The 16,864-nt window shown below is 37.3% G+C and overlaps 3 protein-coding genes across 3 annotated transcripts; 1 reads left to right on the plus strand and 2 right to left on the minus strand.

Moving 5' to 3' along the window:
• Nucleotides 1–3,206: 3,206 nt before the first annotated feature.
• Nucleotides 3,207–6,599, minus strand: LOC113341172 (pentatricopeptide repeat-containing protein At2g39620). The gene is made up of 2 exons (XM_026586155.1): nucleotides 5,048–6,599; nucleotides 3,207–4,940 (listed from the first exon to the last, which is right to left on the minus strand). The coding sequence occupies exons 1-2, from the start codon at nucleotides 6,597–6,599 to the stop codon at nucleotides 3,499–3,501; spliced, it is 2,994 nt and encodes a 997-aa protein (XP_026441940.1). The 3' UTR covers nucleotides 3,207–3,498.
• Nucleotides 6,600–6,722: 123 nt separating this feature from the next.
• On the plus strand, nucleotides 6,723–8,601 carry LOC113341173 (pentatricopeptide repeat-containing protein At1g12300, mitochondrial-like). The gene has a single exon (XM_026586156.1). It carries the CDS (start codon nucleotides 6,723–6,725, stop codon nucleotides 8,502–8,504), a length of 1,782 nt encoding a protein of 593 aa, XP_026441941.1. The 3' UTR covers nucleotides 8,505–8,601.
• Nucleotides 8,602–14,696: 6,095 nt separating this feature from the next.
• On the minus strand, nucleotides 14,697–16,477 carry LOC113341160 (S-norcoclaurine synthase 2-like). Its single transcript, XM_026586145.1, has 2 exons — nucleotides 16,045–16,477; nucleotides 14,697–15,256 (listed from the first exon to the last, which is right to left on the minus strand). Exons 1-2 carry the CDS (start codon nucleotides 16,286–16,288, stop codon nucleotides 15,186–15,188), a joined length of 315 nt encoding a protein of 104 aa, XP_026441930.1. The 5' UTR covers nucleotides 16,289–16,477; the 3' UTR covers nucleotides 14,697–15,185.
• Nucleotides 16,478–16,864: the final 387 nt, after the last annotated feature.

Consider the following 16,864-nt stretch of genomic DNA (forward strand, 5'->3'; position numbering starts at 1 on the left):
ATACTCCATTAGCTAAGTCTTAAGAATATTTACAACTTTATAGAAGAAGCCAAAGGATAATTCAGACTATAAGAGGCCCAAAACATCTAAATAAGAATACAAGATACTAACCCAAGTTCTCTAAACAAGCCCATTAAACTAAGGTCCAGTCCATCTGAGTCAACTAACAGTCACTAACGGTCAAAGTGTTGGTTAATAATTAACTAACAGTCAACGTCCATAGTCAAGTCAAGGTCCTTGTCAAATGGTCAAAGGAACTAACTCAGTCAAGGTTCACTGAGTCAGTACTGGGTCAAACCGATTCAGTAGATTAACTGGTCGACTCAGTCAGATTGACTAAGTCAGCTATACAAATTGAGTCAGCTAAACTGACTAAGATGTCTACAGGAATACACCCTATTGAAACTACAAATTCACTACCAACCTGATGCTATAAACCTTTAACATTAAACAAATTATTCACTTAAACAAAATTCTATAATTCAATATACCAAGCCACACTCCTTCTACACTCAGCTAGCTACAAACTAATCCAGATAACAATAACAACACAAGGTTTACAATCTGCACCTACAATTGCCCTTAACAAAACCAAGGTCTTTCACCCACCAAACCAACATTCCACCAACACATTTTCTGAATCAAACAACCACCAAAAATTATCCCCTTCAGTTCAGCAATTACAACTCCAACTAAGACCACCAACCATTAACACCGCAAGAAGATTATAACTACATTCAATTCTACACAGAACACCAACTCAATTACAATTACTTCATAACCGCAATCTTCACAGATGCAACAACATTCATCTACTCTAATCACACACAACCAGAACCTCCATTAGCTCAATTAAGCTCATCTAATCTCAATTCTTATTCAATAACAACTCATAAATTCAATAACTAAATCAGTTCAGATCAAAATACTAAAATTAATATTATTTAGAAGCTTACCCAAAAACATCATCCTCAGAATTGCTATAACACTAACCACTTCCACTGAAACCCTAGAATAATCAACCACCACCATCAATCACTTGTAAATTCTACTATAACCATTCAATCACTGAAAACCCACCTCAAATCCTTCTCATAGAACGTCAATTACATTTTTTTTAATTCTTCACTGAGCTTTCCCGTGAAACCCCAACTTTTAAATGGAACTAAACTTCACTGCTAGCACAACTCAGCTTCAATCACTACTCTAATCCACGTCAAACCCATTTCTAATCCCTTCCTTAAACTCCCAATTCATCTTCCAATCATTCTTCTAAATTTCCTACAAAACCCTAGTTCTTTAATTTTTTCCTGAAACTTGAAATTCGACTATCAATTCTTCTTCCTTGTTCTCAATAATCAAAACCCATCACCAGTTACTTAATTTCATCCTCAATATCACAAAAATTTTCAAACGAATCTATAAACTCCAATTTCTTCAATTCTTCACCGATCAACACTTCAAACAGGAACCCTAACAATCCCTACTTGTTTCGACACGTGCAGCCACCAGGGTAATATTCAAATTACTATTTTACCCTCCATAAACAAATTGATAAATCTTCTTCACTCAGTGTCCGAATGATGCGTGCGATAGTCCATTATGCATAACTTTTCGAGACCTATTTAGTGATACTAATTTCGTATCTGGTTCGTTGTTAAATTAATTCCCAATAATTAAAGTTCGTGTTTAAACTAATCGAGTTATTATCGGATAAATCGATACTTGACTATCGCTAGATTATTGCTAAATCATCATTTGACCGGTCTAACAGGGTTGACGAGCTTGATGGTCTTTACAGTCGGCACGGTATTCATCCTTATACCTTGCCGACTAAGAACTTGAAAATTTGAACCTTGCCGACTAATTATGCATTTGTAACACCTTTCTCTGTATGTCAAAAATCCTATAGTCGGCAAGGTATTTTTTTTCGACCTTGCCGACTATAAGGTAGCCGACAAGGTAAAAAATCAATAAGATGCCGACTAGTGAAACATTTACAACAGTCTCTTGTGTGTCAAAAATAATAAAGTCAGCATCTTGTTCATTCATCGACCTTGCCAGACGGATATAGTCGGCATGTTATTCATCCGTAGACCTTGCCGGCCAGATATAGTCGGCATGTTCTTCATTCTCGACCCTGCCGACTTTTCATAGTTTCAGAACTGAAAATGTTGATTTCTTCTTTAATTTTGAGTATGATTTCACATCAGCTTTGCAATCCCCTTTTTATAAGTTTTTGGGTAGTATGTTTTCATTTCTGTTGCAAAAAAAATTTCACAAAACAAATTTTTTCATCAAAAATCTTCATACATGAGTTCAATCAAAAAGAAAATTTGATAACTTAAATTCATAAGTTTTAATCTACTTAATTAATTCATCTAAACTCAATTAATTAACCTAATTAGAATTTTTAGTGTTAATTAAACAGGAATATATTAACCATTTAGAAAATACAAGGTTAAGGGTGGCCTGTTTTACTTCAAAATGACCTGACTTTTGTCTCATTAGGTATAACCCAATTAATTTGAATATACCTCACTCAAGCCGAGTTTACCATATTGCAATAAAATTTAATTTTTATCAAAAGTAAAAAAAGAGTTGCAATTCCAAATTACGTTTTTGAACCCAATTTAGTTTTCATGCTTAGACTTTTTCTTTTATGATCTATTCCAAGTGATGAGGATGCTTATGAAGAAAATCACTTGGGAATAAACAAATTTTACCGTGTAGTATTTTTTTCTTAGAAAAGTTGTTGCAAAGTGTTTTTGTGGAAAACTAAACCTTATTTGCATAACAACATCTCTTTAATCCAAAGTCTAACTTAGAATCCAAACTAAAATGTCACTCTAATTATTCCAAGCTGTGCTCAATTTTGGGGCCGATTATGTTTTTGACTGTCGCTTTCTGGCCATCGATTTTGCCCAAAATTGAACGCAATTTAGAATAACGTCAAGGGTAAGTTTTTGAACCCATTTTATCTTCCAAACTTATTTTTCCATGATCTATTCTAATCGATAATGTGGCAATGAATTTGAAAGACAGAAATCTTCCATCATAAGCCACTGATGATGAGATGTATAGTTTGCGTCGACGTGGTGTTGATGGAAGAAAGGTGTTTTACTTGATTAAACTTAAGCAAGAGATCAAGGAAGATAAGAATTATGAACTACCACTAGTTTGTCACCAACACTTATATCGTGGAAGGCAAATGATTCCACACAACAGATAGTCCAAAACACAAAAGCCACGTGAGTGATTAGTAGTAGTGTGTTGGTTGTAGATCCAAGTCCAACAACAACAAGACCAAGCGTGGAAAACATCCATCATTATTTATTAATTAACATCCCCAGTTGAGTCCCACTCTCTAGGTTTCTCCCCTGTACCAGAGAAGTAGTAGGTACACTGAACTATACGTCAAGTTTTAAATGAATATTGTCGTTCTAACCTATGTACAGTGTAACAGTGAGTGACTAACAAAGGCTTCAGTGATTGGGATCACCAGTAATCGTTGCATGAACATGTACCTTTCTCGAAGTGGTGGAAACGGCTTGCATCCCTGACAATGATTTTGCGGCCTGTTATCTGCGAAATTAGCTTTATAGCAATATGACAGTCCAAGCAAACACGTAAATTCTTAACTATGTTGATAGGCATCCCTGGTTCTGTATTAAGAAGAGCAAATGTAATAGCAAGTCTCTCACTATGACTGAATAAGAACGATTCTTTCTCCTCTTCTTCCACATTATGCAGAACACAGCTTGTATCCGCGACATAACCAATCCTCTCCATTTTCTCATGTAAATCATTCCACAGTCGGCGCATTTTATCAAACTGTGGGTGTGTTTGATCACCCGCCTTGAAAGCGTGAACTACGTTTTTAATCTCAACCCAACTGCATCCTGGAGTTTTCTTCAGCCCCATGCTGCTAACACTTTTTCTCATCTTCCTCACATCACCCCATCTACCGGATTGAGCGTAAATGTTTGAGAGCACAACATGATGAGTGGCGTTTTGAGGTTCAAGATTAACTAGGTGAACCAATGCTATTTCTCCTATCTGAACATTAGAGTGCATTCTACTTGCACCTAATAAGGCACCCCAAACAACAGCATCGCCTGCCATTGGCATTTTCTGAATGAAGTTCAAAGCTTCATCCAGTTCACCCGCACGACCTAGAAGATCCACCATACAGGCATAGTGCTCTAGTTTTGGCTCTATTTGGTGTTCGAGGCTCATAGAATGGAAAACCTTTCTCCCTTCTTCTATCAAACCACCATGTCTGCAAGCTGATAGGAGACTAACAAAGGAAACAGAATCAACTTCAACGCAAGTCTCTTGCATTCGGTGAAAATGTGCCACCGCGGCCTTGCCAAGTCCATGTATAGCATACCCTGATAGCATTACATTCCATGACACAGAGTTTTTATTTTTCATCTGATCAAAGTAGTCCTCCGAGTAATCCAACCGCCCACATTTAGCGTACATGTCAATGAGACTATTTCCTACGAGTACATTAGATCCAAACCCAGTATGAACTACGTAAGCATGAATTGCCATACCTTGTTTGAGAGCTGCTAAAAACGCTGCTGCTGGAAGAATAGTTATAATAGTGACTAAATTAGGCCAAACACCCTCAGATCTCATCTGGCAGAAAGCAGATATAGCTTCCTTAGCCCTCCCATTTTGCATATAGCATGAAATTATTATATTCCAAGATATCTCATCCTTGGTGAATTCAGGCTCATTGAATAAATATTCCGCAGTGGTTACACTGCCACACTTTGCATACATGTCTATGAGGGCATTCTTTACATGGATATCAGCTTCAAACCCAAATTTAATGATTTGCCCATGAATACAGGTGCCTTGCTCTAGCGCATTCATAGTTGCACATGCTGGAAGAACACCTACCATGGTTCCCGAGTCTGGATAATGACCTGGAAGTAAGAAAAATATTATGAGCCAAAGTTAATGAAAACAAGGATCCCAAATTGAAGGATGCTAAGAAATATAGGGATTAGAGAGATAGAAGAAAGAAATAAACCTGCAGCTCGTAATTGATGGAACATCTCCATAGCACGATTACAGTCGCCAAACTGGGCATACCCATTTATCAAAGCATTCCAAGTTATAACATCTTCCTGTGGCAATCGACTGAATAGTGTGTGTGCAAAAGAGAAGAGTCTACACTTGGCATACATAGCTACTAGAGCCGTTCCAGTTGACACATCCAAGCCAATTTCAGATTTCAACACGTAACAGTGTACGCTCCTACCCAAGTTAATATCTGATGTTTCTCCACAAGCTGGAAGAACACCCATCACAGTAACTTTATTTGGTTTAAGATTTCCTCTTAGCATTTCCCGAAACAAAGACAAGGCTTCTTTTGGATATCCATTTTGTACAAAAGCAGCTATTACTGCAGACCAGATGACAATATCCTTCCGAGGGATGTCCTCAAATATTTGCTTTGCCTTCTCCAACTCCCCACACTTCGCATACATTGTCATAAGAGGAGTAGCAACCAGAATATCTGAATCAATTCCAGCTCGAACAGAGTAATCATGAATCTCTCTCCCTTTCTCTAAATCTCTTATCTCAGCGGCAGCCAAAAGTGCACTCACTGCTGATACCTGATTCAACTTCAATTTTTCTCTCTTTATGCAATCAAATAATTCTAGTGCTTCAGCGAAACAACTATTACGAACAAAACCAGCCATCATCGTTCCCCATGAAACATCATCTCGACCAAACATCCGATTAAATACCAACCGAGCCGAATCTACATCTCCACATTTCGAGTACATATCAATCAAACCATTCAAAACAAAATGCGGAAACCTTTTCCTGATAACAAAACCATGGATAGCTCTACAAGAATGAACAGAAGATAACTTAGAAACAGCAGGAAACAAGTTTAACAAACTCACTAAATTAGGTTCAATTCCAGCTAATTGCATCTTATAAAAAATCCTCAAAGCTTCAAAAGGTTCCAAACTTTGTGAAAACCCCGCAATCATTGCATTCCATGCAACAACATCCAAGTCAGGAATTTTCTCAAACACTTCCTTGGCAACATCTACCTTCCCCACTTTACAATAAAAATCAACAAGACCAGTCCCAACAAAAACATCAGATTCCAGTCCCTCCTTGGCCAGTTCTTCATGTATTCGCAAACCCATTTCTAAATTTAAAGTACCAGTACAAGCTTTCAATACAAAAGTGAAGGTATACTTGTCTGGTTTTACACATTTTTCTCTCATTTTTTGATACATAAACAGAGCTTCTCTGTTCTGATTGGTTCTTGTGTAACCTCTGATCATCGAATTCCATAATACAACACTTGGGTTTTCAGAAAAATCAAAGACTAACCGAGCAATGTCCGGTTTATGAAATAATGAGTAAGATTTTACTAAATGGGTATTAATGGAATCATCAAATTTGATTCCTGAAACTAGCAGTTGTGCATGGATTTGAAGGAGAGATTTTAAATCTTCGCATGAACGTAAAAGTTGCTTGTAATTATGGTTAATTCTTGGGTTCTTTAAGCTTATGGAGGGAAAGTTGTAAGGCCGAGTGGCCGCATGTTTTATCATAGTAGACTTGGAGCTTGGCTTGGCTTGGCTCGGCTCTTGGACAAGGCCCCTCGCTTTTGCATACTACATTTTAAGGCTAAATAAAACCAAAAAGGGCGGATATTTCCCTCTTCCTTCTTCGCAATGACTATCTTAATCAAAAGGGTAGTCTCTCGATTCTTGGCAGCGCTGCCTCATTCTACTGTAACCGCAACTGGCAGAAACTATGTTTTAACTGGTAAAACCCCATTCGAAATCCAAGTGTGCGATCAGTGCAAGTCTGGTGAAATTAAAAAACTTGATGATGCGTTAAGTTACTTTAATATATTAGTTTACATGAACCCTGTTCCGTGTATTGAAACATTCAATCATCTTTTAACTTCAGTCTCCAGAATAAGATGTTATCCTCAAGTGTTCCCGTTGTATCAGAGGATGAAGTTGGCCGGAATTCAACCTGATATTTATACGTTTACCATTTTGATAAATTGTTGTTGTCACTTAAGACAGGTGGATTATGGGTTCTGTTTGGTTTCTGAGATTTTGAAGAAGGGTTTTCATCCTAATGTTATAACTTTCACTTCTCTGATCAGAGGACTGTTTCTGCAAGGGAGATTCCGTCCTGCCATTCAACTGTTCGATAAAATGATTGATAATGGGATTCAGCCTAATGCAGTCACATGTGGAACTGTTATCACTGGGCTATGTAGAGTGGGTGAAGTAGGCCGTGCGCTTGAGCTGCAAAGGAAGATGGAGAAATGGAATTGCAGGCCGAATGGTGTTTCCTATGGTGTGATCATAGATACTTTATGCAAAACAGGGTCGGTGGACAAGGCATTGAATCTCTTCTTGCAAATGACAACTGATCGGAAAATTATCCCAGATGTTGTGGTTTATAGTTCTGTGATTAATGGACTTTGCAGTTCTGACCGCTTAAGTGAGGCTATACGACTCTTTGATGACATGTCTAGTCGAGGAATTTCTCCGAATGCGGTTACTTATAATTCAATGATCCATGCTTTTAGCCAACGTGGTTGTTGGAAGGAAGCAAAGAGATTTTTCGATGAAATGGCGGACAGAGGGATCTCTCGCACTGTAGTTACTTACAATATATTAATGGATACACTGTGCAAGCAAGGGAGGATGGAGGAAGCTGGTGGGTTGTTTGAGGAGATGATCAACTTGGGGAAACAACCTAATGTAGTGACATATAACTCGATGATAGATGGCATGTGTCTGACAGGTAAGCTAGAGGAAGCACAGAGATTGTTTGATTCGATGGCGGGAAGAGGCCTGGAACATGATGAATACAGTTTCGACGTATTGATTAATGGGTATTGCAAGAACTTTAGGCTGGATGATGCTTTGCAACTCTTCGAGAAAATGAAACAAAAGGGGTTGAAAAGAACACAGGTTACTTACAATACGCTACTGGATGGACTATGCCGAGCTGGAAGAGTTAGTATTGCGCAGAGCTTGTTTGAGGAGATGCAGTCTCTTGGCGTCACTCCAAATATAGTTACATATGGTGCCATGTTGGATGGATTTTGGATGAACCGACGTATTAATGAAGCAATGGAACTATTTCAGTCTATGCAAGGCAAGGGATTAGCTCCTAATGTCATAACATACAACATAATGATCAACGGCATGTGCAAGGAAGGTATGTTATTCGAGGCTGAAAAATTGCTGTTTGAAATGGAAAACAATGGTTGCATACAGGATGCTATCACATATGCAACCATGATTAAAGGTTTTATCGAAGGAGAAAATGTTGAGAAAGCCGTAGAGCTTGTTCAAAAAATGCGCAAAAATTCACCAAGCAAGGCCACTATTTCGCTCTTAGCTAATTCTCTAACTGTGGATCAGATCAAAAGGTTAGAATTTGTTAAACCTAGATGTAATAAAGGGGAATTTTGGCCTGATTGACGACTAGTCACAAAATGCTTTTGTTATCTGGAACAGCTGCTAGGATTCTTGTTCTCGTCTTACAACTTACTAATGCATAAGTAAAACATGGAATTACTATTACATTGCCAGATCTTTTCATAATCAACCAATCACAACAAAGGATAACATTTAAGCCAATGACTGCAATCAAGAACTTTCGGGACTTGCAGCTTTATTCTGTAGGAAACATTGCGAATTACATATCAGCAACTGATGCAGCTTTGTTCTTGTTATCAATGACGTACTTGGCAGCAACTTTAGCCATGTTTGTGAGACCCTCGATACTGATGAGATGAGAAACATTGGCAGCAAGATCATCAGGGACTTCATAGTTTATCATGGATTTTATGATACATGAATTAGCACCTTTCTTTATGATCTGGAAACTCTCCATGAAATATGTCACACCCATATCTAGATATCCTCCTTCAGTCTGTACTACCTCCTTGAGACGTCTGCGATTATCAATTGTCACGAACTTTTCCAAGTTTGTTAGCGGCACCTAGGGGTGCACATATCCTACCCTTACCCGCCACCCTATCCTACCCGTCACAATTTTTACTCGTATCCTATCCTACCCGATAATTGACGGGTAGGATGACGGTTAAACTTTATCTTATCCGTCGTCAAATGGGTATGGCGACGGATAAAACCTGAAATTATCCTACCCTACCCGCTTACCCGCCTGATATATTTAAAAGACCAAATACTCTCTATCTTTTATTCTGTCTCGTGTCCATTGTACCGTTATTTTAAAACAAACAAGGGGTAAAATGTTAACTCCATTTCTTTTGTCAAGTCGATCTAAATCTAAACAGAAAATTCATTTCTCGTTTTCTCCTTCAACCATTTCTTCCCCCGTGTTCTTTTTCAATAGAATCTCAGATAAATTTTTGAAGTACCCGAAATCAGCCATGGCTTTGAGATTAATAGCTAGGGTTTTAGGATGATTCTTGTGAAGCCATAATGCAGAAGCATAAAACCCTTTTTATCTGATTTACCAGTACCTCTCACACCTCTCAAGTTACATATCAAATTCAAAGCTGTTAACGGATCTCGTTTAGAACCCTTTAATCGGTTGATTCAAGATAAGATCTAACTTCAAAGTTGATTTTGTTTCAACTTTTTTTTTTGTGTGTTAAATTGATTGAAAAATCATAGGGTTTTACTAGGGGTGCACATATCCTACCCTTACCCGCCACCCTATCCTACGCGTCACAATTTTTACCCGTATCCTATCCTACCCGATAATTGACGGGTAGGGTGACGGTTAAACTTTATCTTATCCGTCGTCAAATGGGTAGGGTGACGGATAAAACCCGAAATTATCCTACCCTACCCGCTTACCCGCCTGATATATTTAAAAGACCAAATAATCCCTATCCTTTATTCTGTCTCGTGTCCGTTGTACCGTTATTTTAAAACAAACAAGGGGTAAAATGTTAACTCCATTTCTTTTGTCAAGACGATCTAAATCTAAACAGAAAATTCATTTCTCGTTTTCTCCTTCAACCATTTCTTCCACCCTGTTCTTTTTCAATAGAATCTCAGATAAATTTTTGAAGTACCCGAAATCAGCCATGGCTTTGAGATTAATAGCTAAGGTTTTAGGATGATTCTTGTGAAGCCATAACGCAGAAGCATAAAACCTTTTTTTATCTGATTTACCAGTACCTCTCACACCTCTCAAGTTACATATCAAATTCAAAGTTGTTAACGGATCTCGTTTAGAACCCTTTAATCGGTTGATTCAAGGTAAGATCTAACTTCAAAGTTGATTTTGTTTCAAAATTTTTTTTTTTTTTTTTTGTTAAATTGATTGAAAAATCATAGGGTTTTACGATTTCATGCATGTTGCCGGATACGATATTAGGTAATCTTAATTGATTAGGACAGTTCCAATATATGATTGATTAGACATAGTTCCAATCATAGCTAATCTTAATTGAGATTATTGATGTTCATTGTTTGATATGAATTTGTTGCAGAATACGAGGAATTTGAGTGTGCAAAGCTAATGAAGGGTTTAATAAGTGGTTCTTCCTCCTCCTCCTCCTCAATTAATTCCTGATTTGAAATCTAAACTAATTTTCAGGTGAAAATTCACTAAACCCAGATTTCCTTTTCCATTTTTTTACCCAAATACTAGGAGGGTTTTGTGTAGTTGAAGTAATTTTTATGTGGGGTTGCTCATTTTGTTGTTAGGAAGTTAAGCTACTTAGATTGAAAGAAAATTTACATATTTGTATTTGGAATCAGTCAGTGTGTTTGTATTTGCTTGGATTGTTCCTCTCTGAATAACTTTTGAGCTTAACTTATATAAGGAGTATGAGGAAAGATTTATCGTTAACATATATCTGATTTTCAGTCGTCTGTAGTTTGTAATTGTTTTGACTATGGGTAATCTAAACAAGGATTATCAGTGGAGAGTTGGTGTATTGATGAGTGTGGTTGTTTTCTTAATTCTTCTTCCATTGATTTATGTAGTCTTGGGGTCCAATTCATCACTAGCTAATACAAGTATGTGAGCACACAGTCCATGATCCATGCCATCTCTCTTTGTTCTCTATTTTAGCTTTTTAAGTGGAACGTTTTTTCATCGATTACTAATTGGCATTAGTGGTTGATCAGTTTCAAGTAAAATGTGTCTTATTACTGAATAGTTAATTTACATTTGGTTTTTCTAATAGTGTTACTATTTTTGGATGGAATTTTAGGAATCAACAAAATTGATGTATAGTTGAACATAAACGGTTTTGCTATGCCTTAGTTGAGATCTTGTTCCCTTGCTTATATACAACTCATTACTCATTGCTTAAATTGGAGAGCCAGTCTATATTTTTTCACTCTATACGTATTCATACGAAATTGATTCGTTTAGATTTAATTGTGAGAAACATGGGGTGAAAATGATGCAACATGGACAACAAATTATTTTTGCACTCTATACGCATTCATACCATTGCCTAAATTTTCATGTCTTAGACTATGACTCTTAGTTGTGAGGACAAAACAGTCCAACAAATCCGACTTAGTTGAGATCATCAGGAAAAGTCACTAAACATGGTTTAGTTTGTGCAGGCTTAGTGTGAGGAAACATGGTTGAGATTACAGAAGTGATGTCAATGAGACCTCCTATTCCGTCTCAAGCTGCATCTCAATCTGTGCAACGAAGGGCTAGTGCGGTTGCATCTCCGCCACCTCCACCTCCACCATCTTCTCAACCTGAGGTCAGAGAAAGTATGAAGCGGAAGAGAACATCTTGGGTATGGGATCATTTAGAAAGGAGTGTTGATGAAGCTGGTATCACATGGGGGAAGTGTAACTACTGTGAAGGTGGTAAATATAAGGCTGGTGGTAAGGATTATGGAACATCTAATTTGAACTGGCATTTGACTAAGTGTCAGAAGTATTTGGATACAGTAGAATCTGCACAACCTAGCAATCTGGGAGATCAACAACGTATGGTTGGGGCTACGTTTTGTTAAGAAGCATGTAGGAGAGCCTTGATAAATTTCATAATCACAGATGAACAATCTTTCCGAATGGTTGAGGGTGAAGGGTTCATAGCATTTTGTAGGTATCTTGAGCCGAGGTTCAAACTTCCATCTCGGATGACCGTCTATCGTGATATATGCAGGTTGTTTGTGACTGAAAAGGACAAGTTGGTGAACTATTTCAAGGTGAACAAGGTTAGAGTTTGTCTCACAACAGATACTTGGACGTCCATTCAGAACTACAACTACATGGTAGTTACTGCCCACTTTATCGATGACCACTGGAAATTACACAAAAGAATCATATGTTTTTGTTTAATCACTAGTCATGGAGGTGAACATATTGGAAGAACATTGGATAAGTGTTTGATCGAGTGGGGGCTTGAGAGAGTGTTCACCATCACTCTCGATAATGCATCTGCAAATAAAAAAACAATAGAATATGTCAAGGAGAGAGTTGTCAGTTGGGGATCATCAATTGTTGGAGGTAAAAATTTGCATGTCATATGTGCTGCCCACATATTAGCTTTAGTTGTTAAGGATGGGTTGAAGAAGTATAATACTTCAGTGGCAAGAATCAGGTCAGTGGTTAAATACGTCACAGCCTCTCCTGCTAGGATGAAGAAGTTCTTAGAAGATGTATTTGACGAAAGAATTGAGTATAAAAAGGGATTAATATTAGATGTAAAAACAAGATGGAACTTCATTTTTTTGATGTTGGATTCCGCGGGAAAATATGAAAAAGCCTTTATAAGGCTAGCACGGTCAGATAAAGCATTTCGTGAGAGGTTTATCTTTGATATTCCCGATGAACCAGAAATGTGTGTTAATATTGATGCAATTGACAGTTAAATGTTCCCGGTGAATATGAATCTACTTCATCTGATTCTGATGCTCCTGAAGAACCCGTAGCTGGTCGGAGAAAAGCCAAGAAGAAAAAGCCTCGTGTGCATGCTCCTGAAAAGTATGATTGGGCTAATGCTCGAGTCCTAGTTCAGTTTTTACAGGTATTTTATCTTTCTTTATCAACCATTTTAGAACTGATTGCATGAAACAAAAAAAGGTCTGAAACTTAGAACTGATTGCATGATACAAAACAAAGTCTGAAACCAGTAGATGGATTGTAGACTGCGATAGTCAAGGTGGTTAGTCTTAACTTTTGTTGATTACTCGTGAATCTTACCTCGTTTGTCACTTGTCAGTAATACAAGATCTTCAAACTAGTATCACACTGGGTCCATTCCTATGGTCCATTGTAAAAAAGAAATGGACTTTTGTTGTTTATTTCTTTCATTACCTTTACTGCAATGTAGTTAGTTTTGTCACTAAGGTTGAATTTATCACTAGGAATAACCCTATCTCAATATATGAGTTACTGTAGTGTTGCTCTTTACACCATCGATGACCTCTTTAGGTATTAGTTTACATTGTGGATGCTTAAAATGTGAATTAATTAATTTGCTTCTTTTTTCATGTATGATTTTTGGAAGTTCATGAATTATTAATTGCGTTCAATTTGAAGTGCAATGTACTAATTTTGTTGTTTGTTCATGTTTGGAATGTCCAACATTGCATTTATCTATGCTAGTATGTTCTGGAACATATGCTTCAGAGTATGAAGTGTAATCATTTGGAAACTCACATTTGACGTATGCTCATATCCTTGTAATTAAAATTGCTACATGTATTTTTTGAAGCCACTGTTGAGTTTTCTGGTTCTACGTATGTCACTTCGCGTACATTTTTGGCGGAAATTTGTGATGTACGTGGAGAGTTAAATGAATGGAAAAAAGCTCATTATGATCCTCACTTAAGCCATATGGGAAAGAAGATGTTACTTAAATACAACACGTATTGGGGTGAGTATAAAAGCATGAATCCTTTATTGTTTATTTATGTGCTTCTTGATCCAAGAGAAAAAGAACGTGGATTGCAAGTAATACTAGAAGACTTGATTATGCATGATATTCCTTGGATGAAACAAAGATTGGTAAAAAATTGGTTAGATAAAGTGAAAGAGGATTTTAATGAATTATATACAACTTATAAGGCAGAATATGCAGGTGTAGGAAGTGTGTTAGCCTCGTCAGAATCTGTAGGTGAAACTGGTGGTAGTCCTAGTCAAGAGAGCTCTAGTTCTAGTTCTACGTTACATAGAAAGAGAAGATATAAGTCCCATAGAGAAGAACGTAAAACCCAGTTGTCTACAATGGAGGATTTTGACAAATCAGAGGTGGAAAGATACTTATCGGAGCAGATTTACTCACCAACAAAAGACATGAAAGAAGGTTCAAAGTTTGATATATTGACTTGGTGGAAAAGCAATGGTGCAAGGTTTGATATTCTGTCACTTATAGCAAGAGACATACTTGCTATTCCCGTATCTTCAGTTGCAAGTGAATCTGCTTTCAGTACTGGAAAGCGAATACTTGGTCATTTCCGTAGTTCTTTAAGACCCCGAACTGTGGAAGCATTGATTCTCCTACAGAACTGGTTGAGGACGCCGATTGATATGGATCCATCTACACTAGGAGCTGAAGAGAAGGAGGATGACGTCTTAGAGTCAGGTATGAAACTTGTTTTTAGTATATTGCATGAATAAATGTATGAATTTGAGTGCATTCAATCATATTCATTATCAAATGGTAGTTTCAGGGTTTATCAAAGATACATATGCATCAAGTAGACTCGTACATTTTTTCTCAACTGCTCAATTCATCCATTCAAACCATCTGTTTCACATTGTAAATCAGATTGAAAACTCAAATGGGTTTACTTGGAATGTTGTTATGAACTGAGTTCGCCTAATATTGATCACTGTAGCAATATAACAGGTATTGGCTTTCTAGGGTGAGCACAGTCCTTGACCCTTCTTGAAGCACGCGGGTGCGAACTTACACCAGAAGGGTTTCATTTTATACATCTAATGAATAGTTTTTTTTCTGGATTTTAATGAATTGTCACAGGGGCTTTACCCCATACATTTAGTTAAACTTTTCCCCCTATGCTAGTTTAGTGTACAGCAGGCACCAGGCACATAGTATAATTTCAAATAGAACATTGGTAAACATTAGTCTGCAGTTCATGTACCTCCTTGAGAAGTTTTCAGGTCTATCTACCTTGTCAAAATTACTGTCTCAATTTTTTTTTGCAATTTGTACAATTAATCACTTCCACATTGTGTTTCATGCTTCCCTTGCTTCGGCCTCTTGTTGTTGATGGCCTTTGGATAAGCTGCAGTGTATACAATGCAAAAAATTAGAATCTCTCTTAACTATGAATACTTAGCCTTAACCACTCATGTTTCAACTGTTGTTATGCAGATTTATTTGGTGATCTTAGTATGTATTCCATCCTCGTAGATGATGATTGAAGAAGAAGGTCATATGAAGAGCTTTTGGTGATGATACTGCTATATGAAGAACAAGGTTACGTGAAGAACATGAAATTATGCTGGGATTCATCGTCGATTTTGAAAAGAATGGATCTCTTGTTTCTTGAGACTACAAATGGATTTGTGCCTGGCAGGATGTTTTTGTCTGTTCATTTTTCCCTAGTTAGATTGGCAGTACCATTGGGTACATATTTAATAGGCTGTTGCAAGATTATTCTTTTTCTATTTTGCTTTTTGGGAAACACTTTTTGTATACACAGTCAAGGTAGTAACTATGAACCACAAAGTCCAGAACATAGTAGAAAGTAGGAACCAGAACATAGAAGGGGGAAAAAACGATTATACCCGCTACCCTATCCTACCCGACCCGCCAAATAATAGGGCGGGTAGGATCTTACCCGTTTAATGGCGGGTAGGGTGGCGGGTAAAAAATTTCTTACCCGCCATTTAGCGGGTAGGGTGGCGAAATAGGTCATATCCTACCCACCTTACCCGTTGTGCAGCCCTAGCGGCACCGACACTGATATATCAATCATAAAAGAAAATGTAATATACATGCAGATCGAGAAGGCGGTAGCTCGTCAAAAGAGGAGTGCGGTTTATATAGGTCAAGGATGTTTATACATACCAGCAGGGTATACAATGCGAAGAATGCTGCCTTCACCACCGTCGCCTTCAAGAATCTCTATTCTTTCAAACACTCCTGGAAGTAGTTGCACCAAGAGTTTTGGGGCGTCGTTTGAGGCAAAAAGAGCCCATACATCATTAGCTGAAGCTGCAACTTCCAACTCATTGATAAGTCTATACCTCATTGATTCTCCAGTATGAGCTAAAAATACCAAACAAAAGAAAAAAACAGCTTGGTTCTTCATTATTTTCTCTATAGGCTGCAAGTTATGTTTAGATTAGACTTGGGACTGCGCTATGGACTTGTTTTGATGCTTGTTGGTCAAAAAATTTACTGCAATTTATAGAGATTCTTTTCCAAATAGTGAGCCCAAATAATTGATAATCACATGTTTGTAAACTCGTATTCCGAATGGAGAGAGATATCTACTGGCATGGTGGGTGTCTAAATGAAAGAGAGTGCTCTTTTGTGCATGTTGCACTTAAATGTTTTGGGACCTAAATGCATCATAATGTGTACGCTGGACAGTCTATTTTCTTTACATTGTAATACTCACGGGATTCAAAGTTGTACATGAGAATCAAACTGTACTTTTCTACCTACATCTAAAATTTTGTGCGGTCCATATTTGCCACGCATTTCACGAGTTCAAACTTCACAGTACAGTTGTTGTTTTCTCCTTTTACTATGATAGCTAGTCTTGGGGTCTATCTCAATTTATCCTGGCTAGTTTATCTCAATTATTTGAGTAGTATCACTGAAAATAAAAACGGATCATTATTTAATTGTGTTTTATATTAATAAATTTTTTATTAAATAA

This window comes from Papaver somniferum, unplaced genomic scaffold (assembly GCF_003573695.1).
Source record: "Papaver somniferum cultivar HN1 unplaced genomic scaffold, ASM357369v1 unplaced-scaffold_25, whole genome shotgun sequence".
NCBI classification, from domain to species: domain Eukaryota; kingdom Viridiplantae; phylum Streptophyta; class Magnoliopsida; order Ranunculales; family Papaveraceae; genus Papaver; species Papaver somniferum.

Coding starts and splice junctions, on each gene's coding strand:
- LOC113341172 (XM_026586155.1), bottom strand. CDS start 6,599: ATGATAAAACATGCGGCCACTCGGCCTTACAACTTTCCCTCCATAAGC. Junction 4,941..5,047: donor CCATCAATTACGAGCTGCAG/GTTTATTTCTTT, acceptor TCTTACTTCCAG/GTCATTATCCAGACTCGGGA.
- LOC113341173 (XM_026586156.1), top strand. CDS start 6,723: ATGACTATCTTAATCAAAAGGGTAGTCTCTCGATTCTTGGCAGCGCTG.
- LOC113341160 (XM_026586145.1), bottom strand. CDS start 16,288: ATGAAGAACCAAGCTGTTTTTTTCTTTTGTTTGGTATTTTTAGCTCAT. Junction 15,257..16,044: donor TCGCATTGTATACCCTGCTG/GTATGTATAAAC, acceptor TATACACTGCAG/CTTATCCAAAGGCCATCAAC.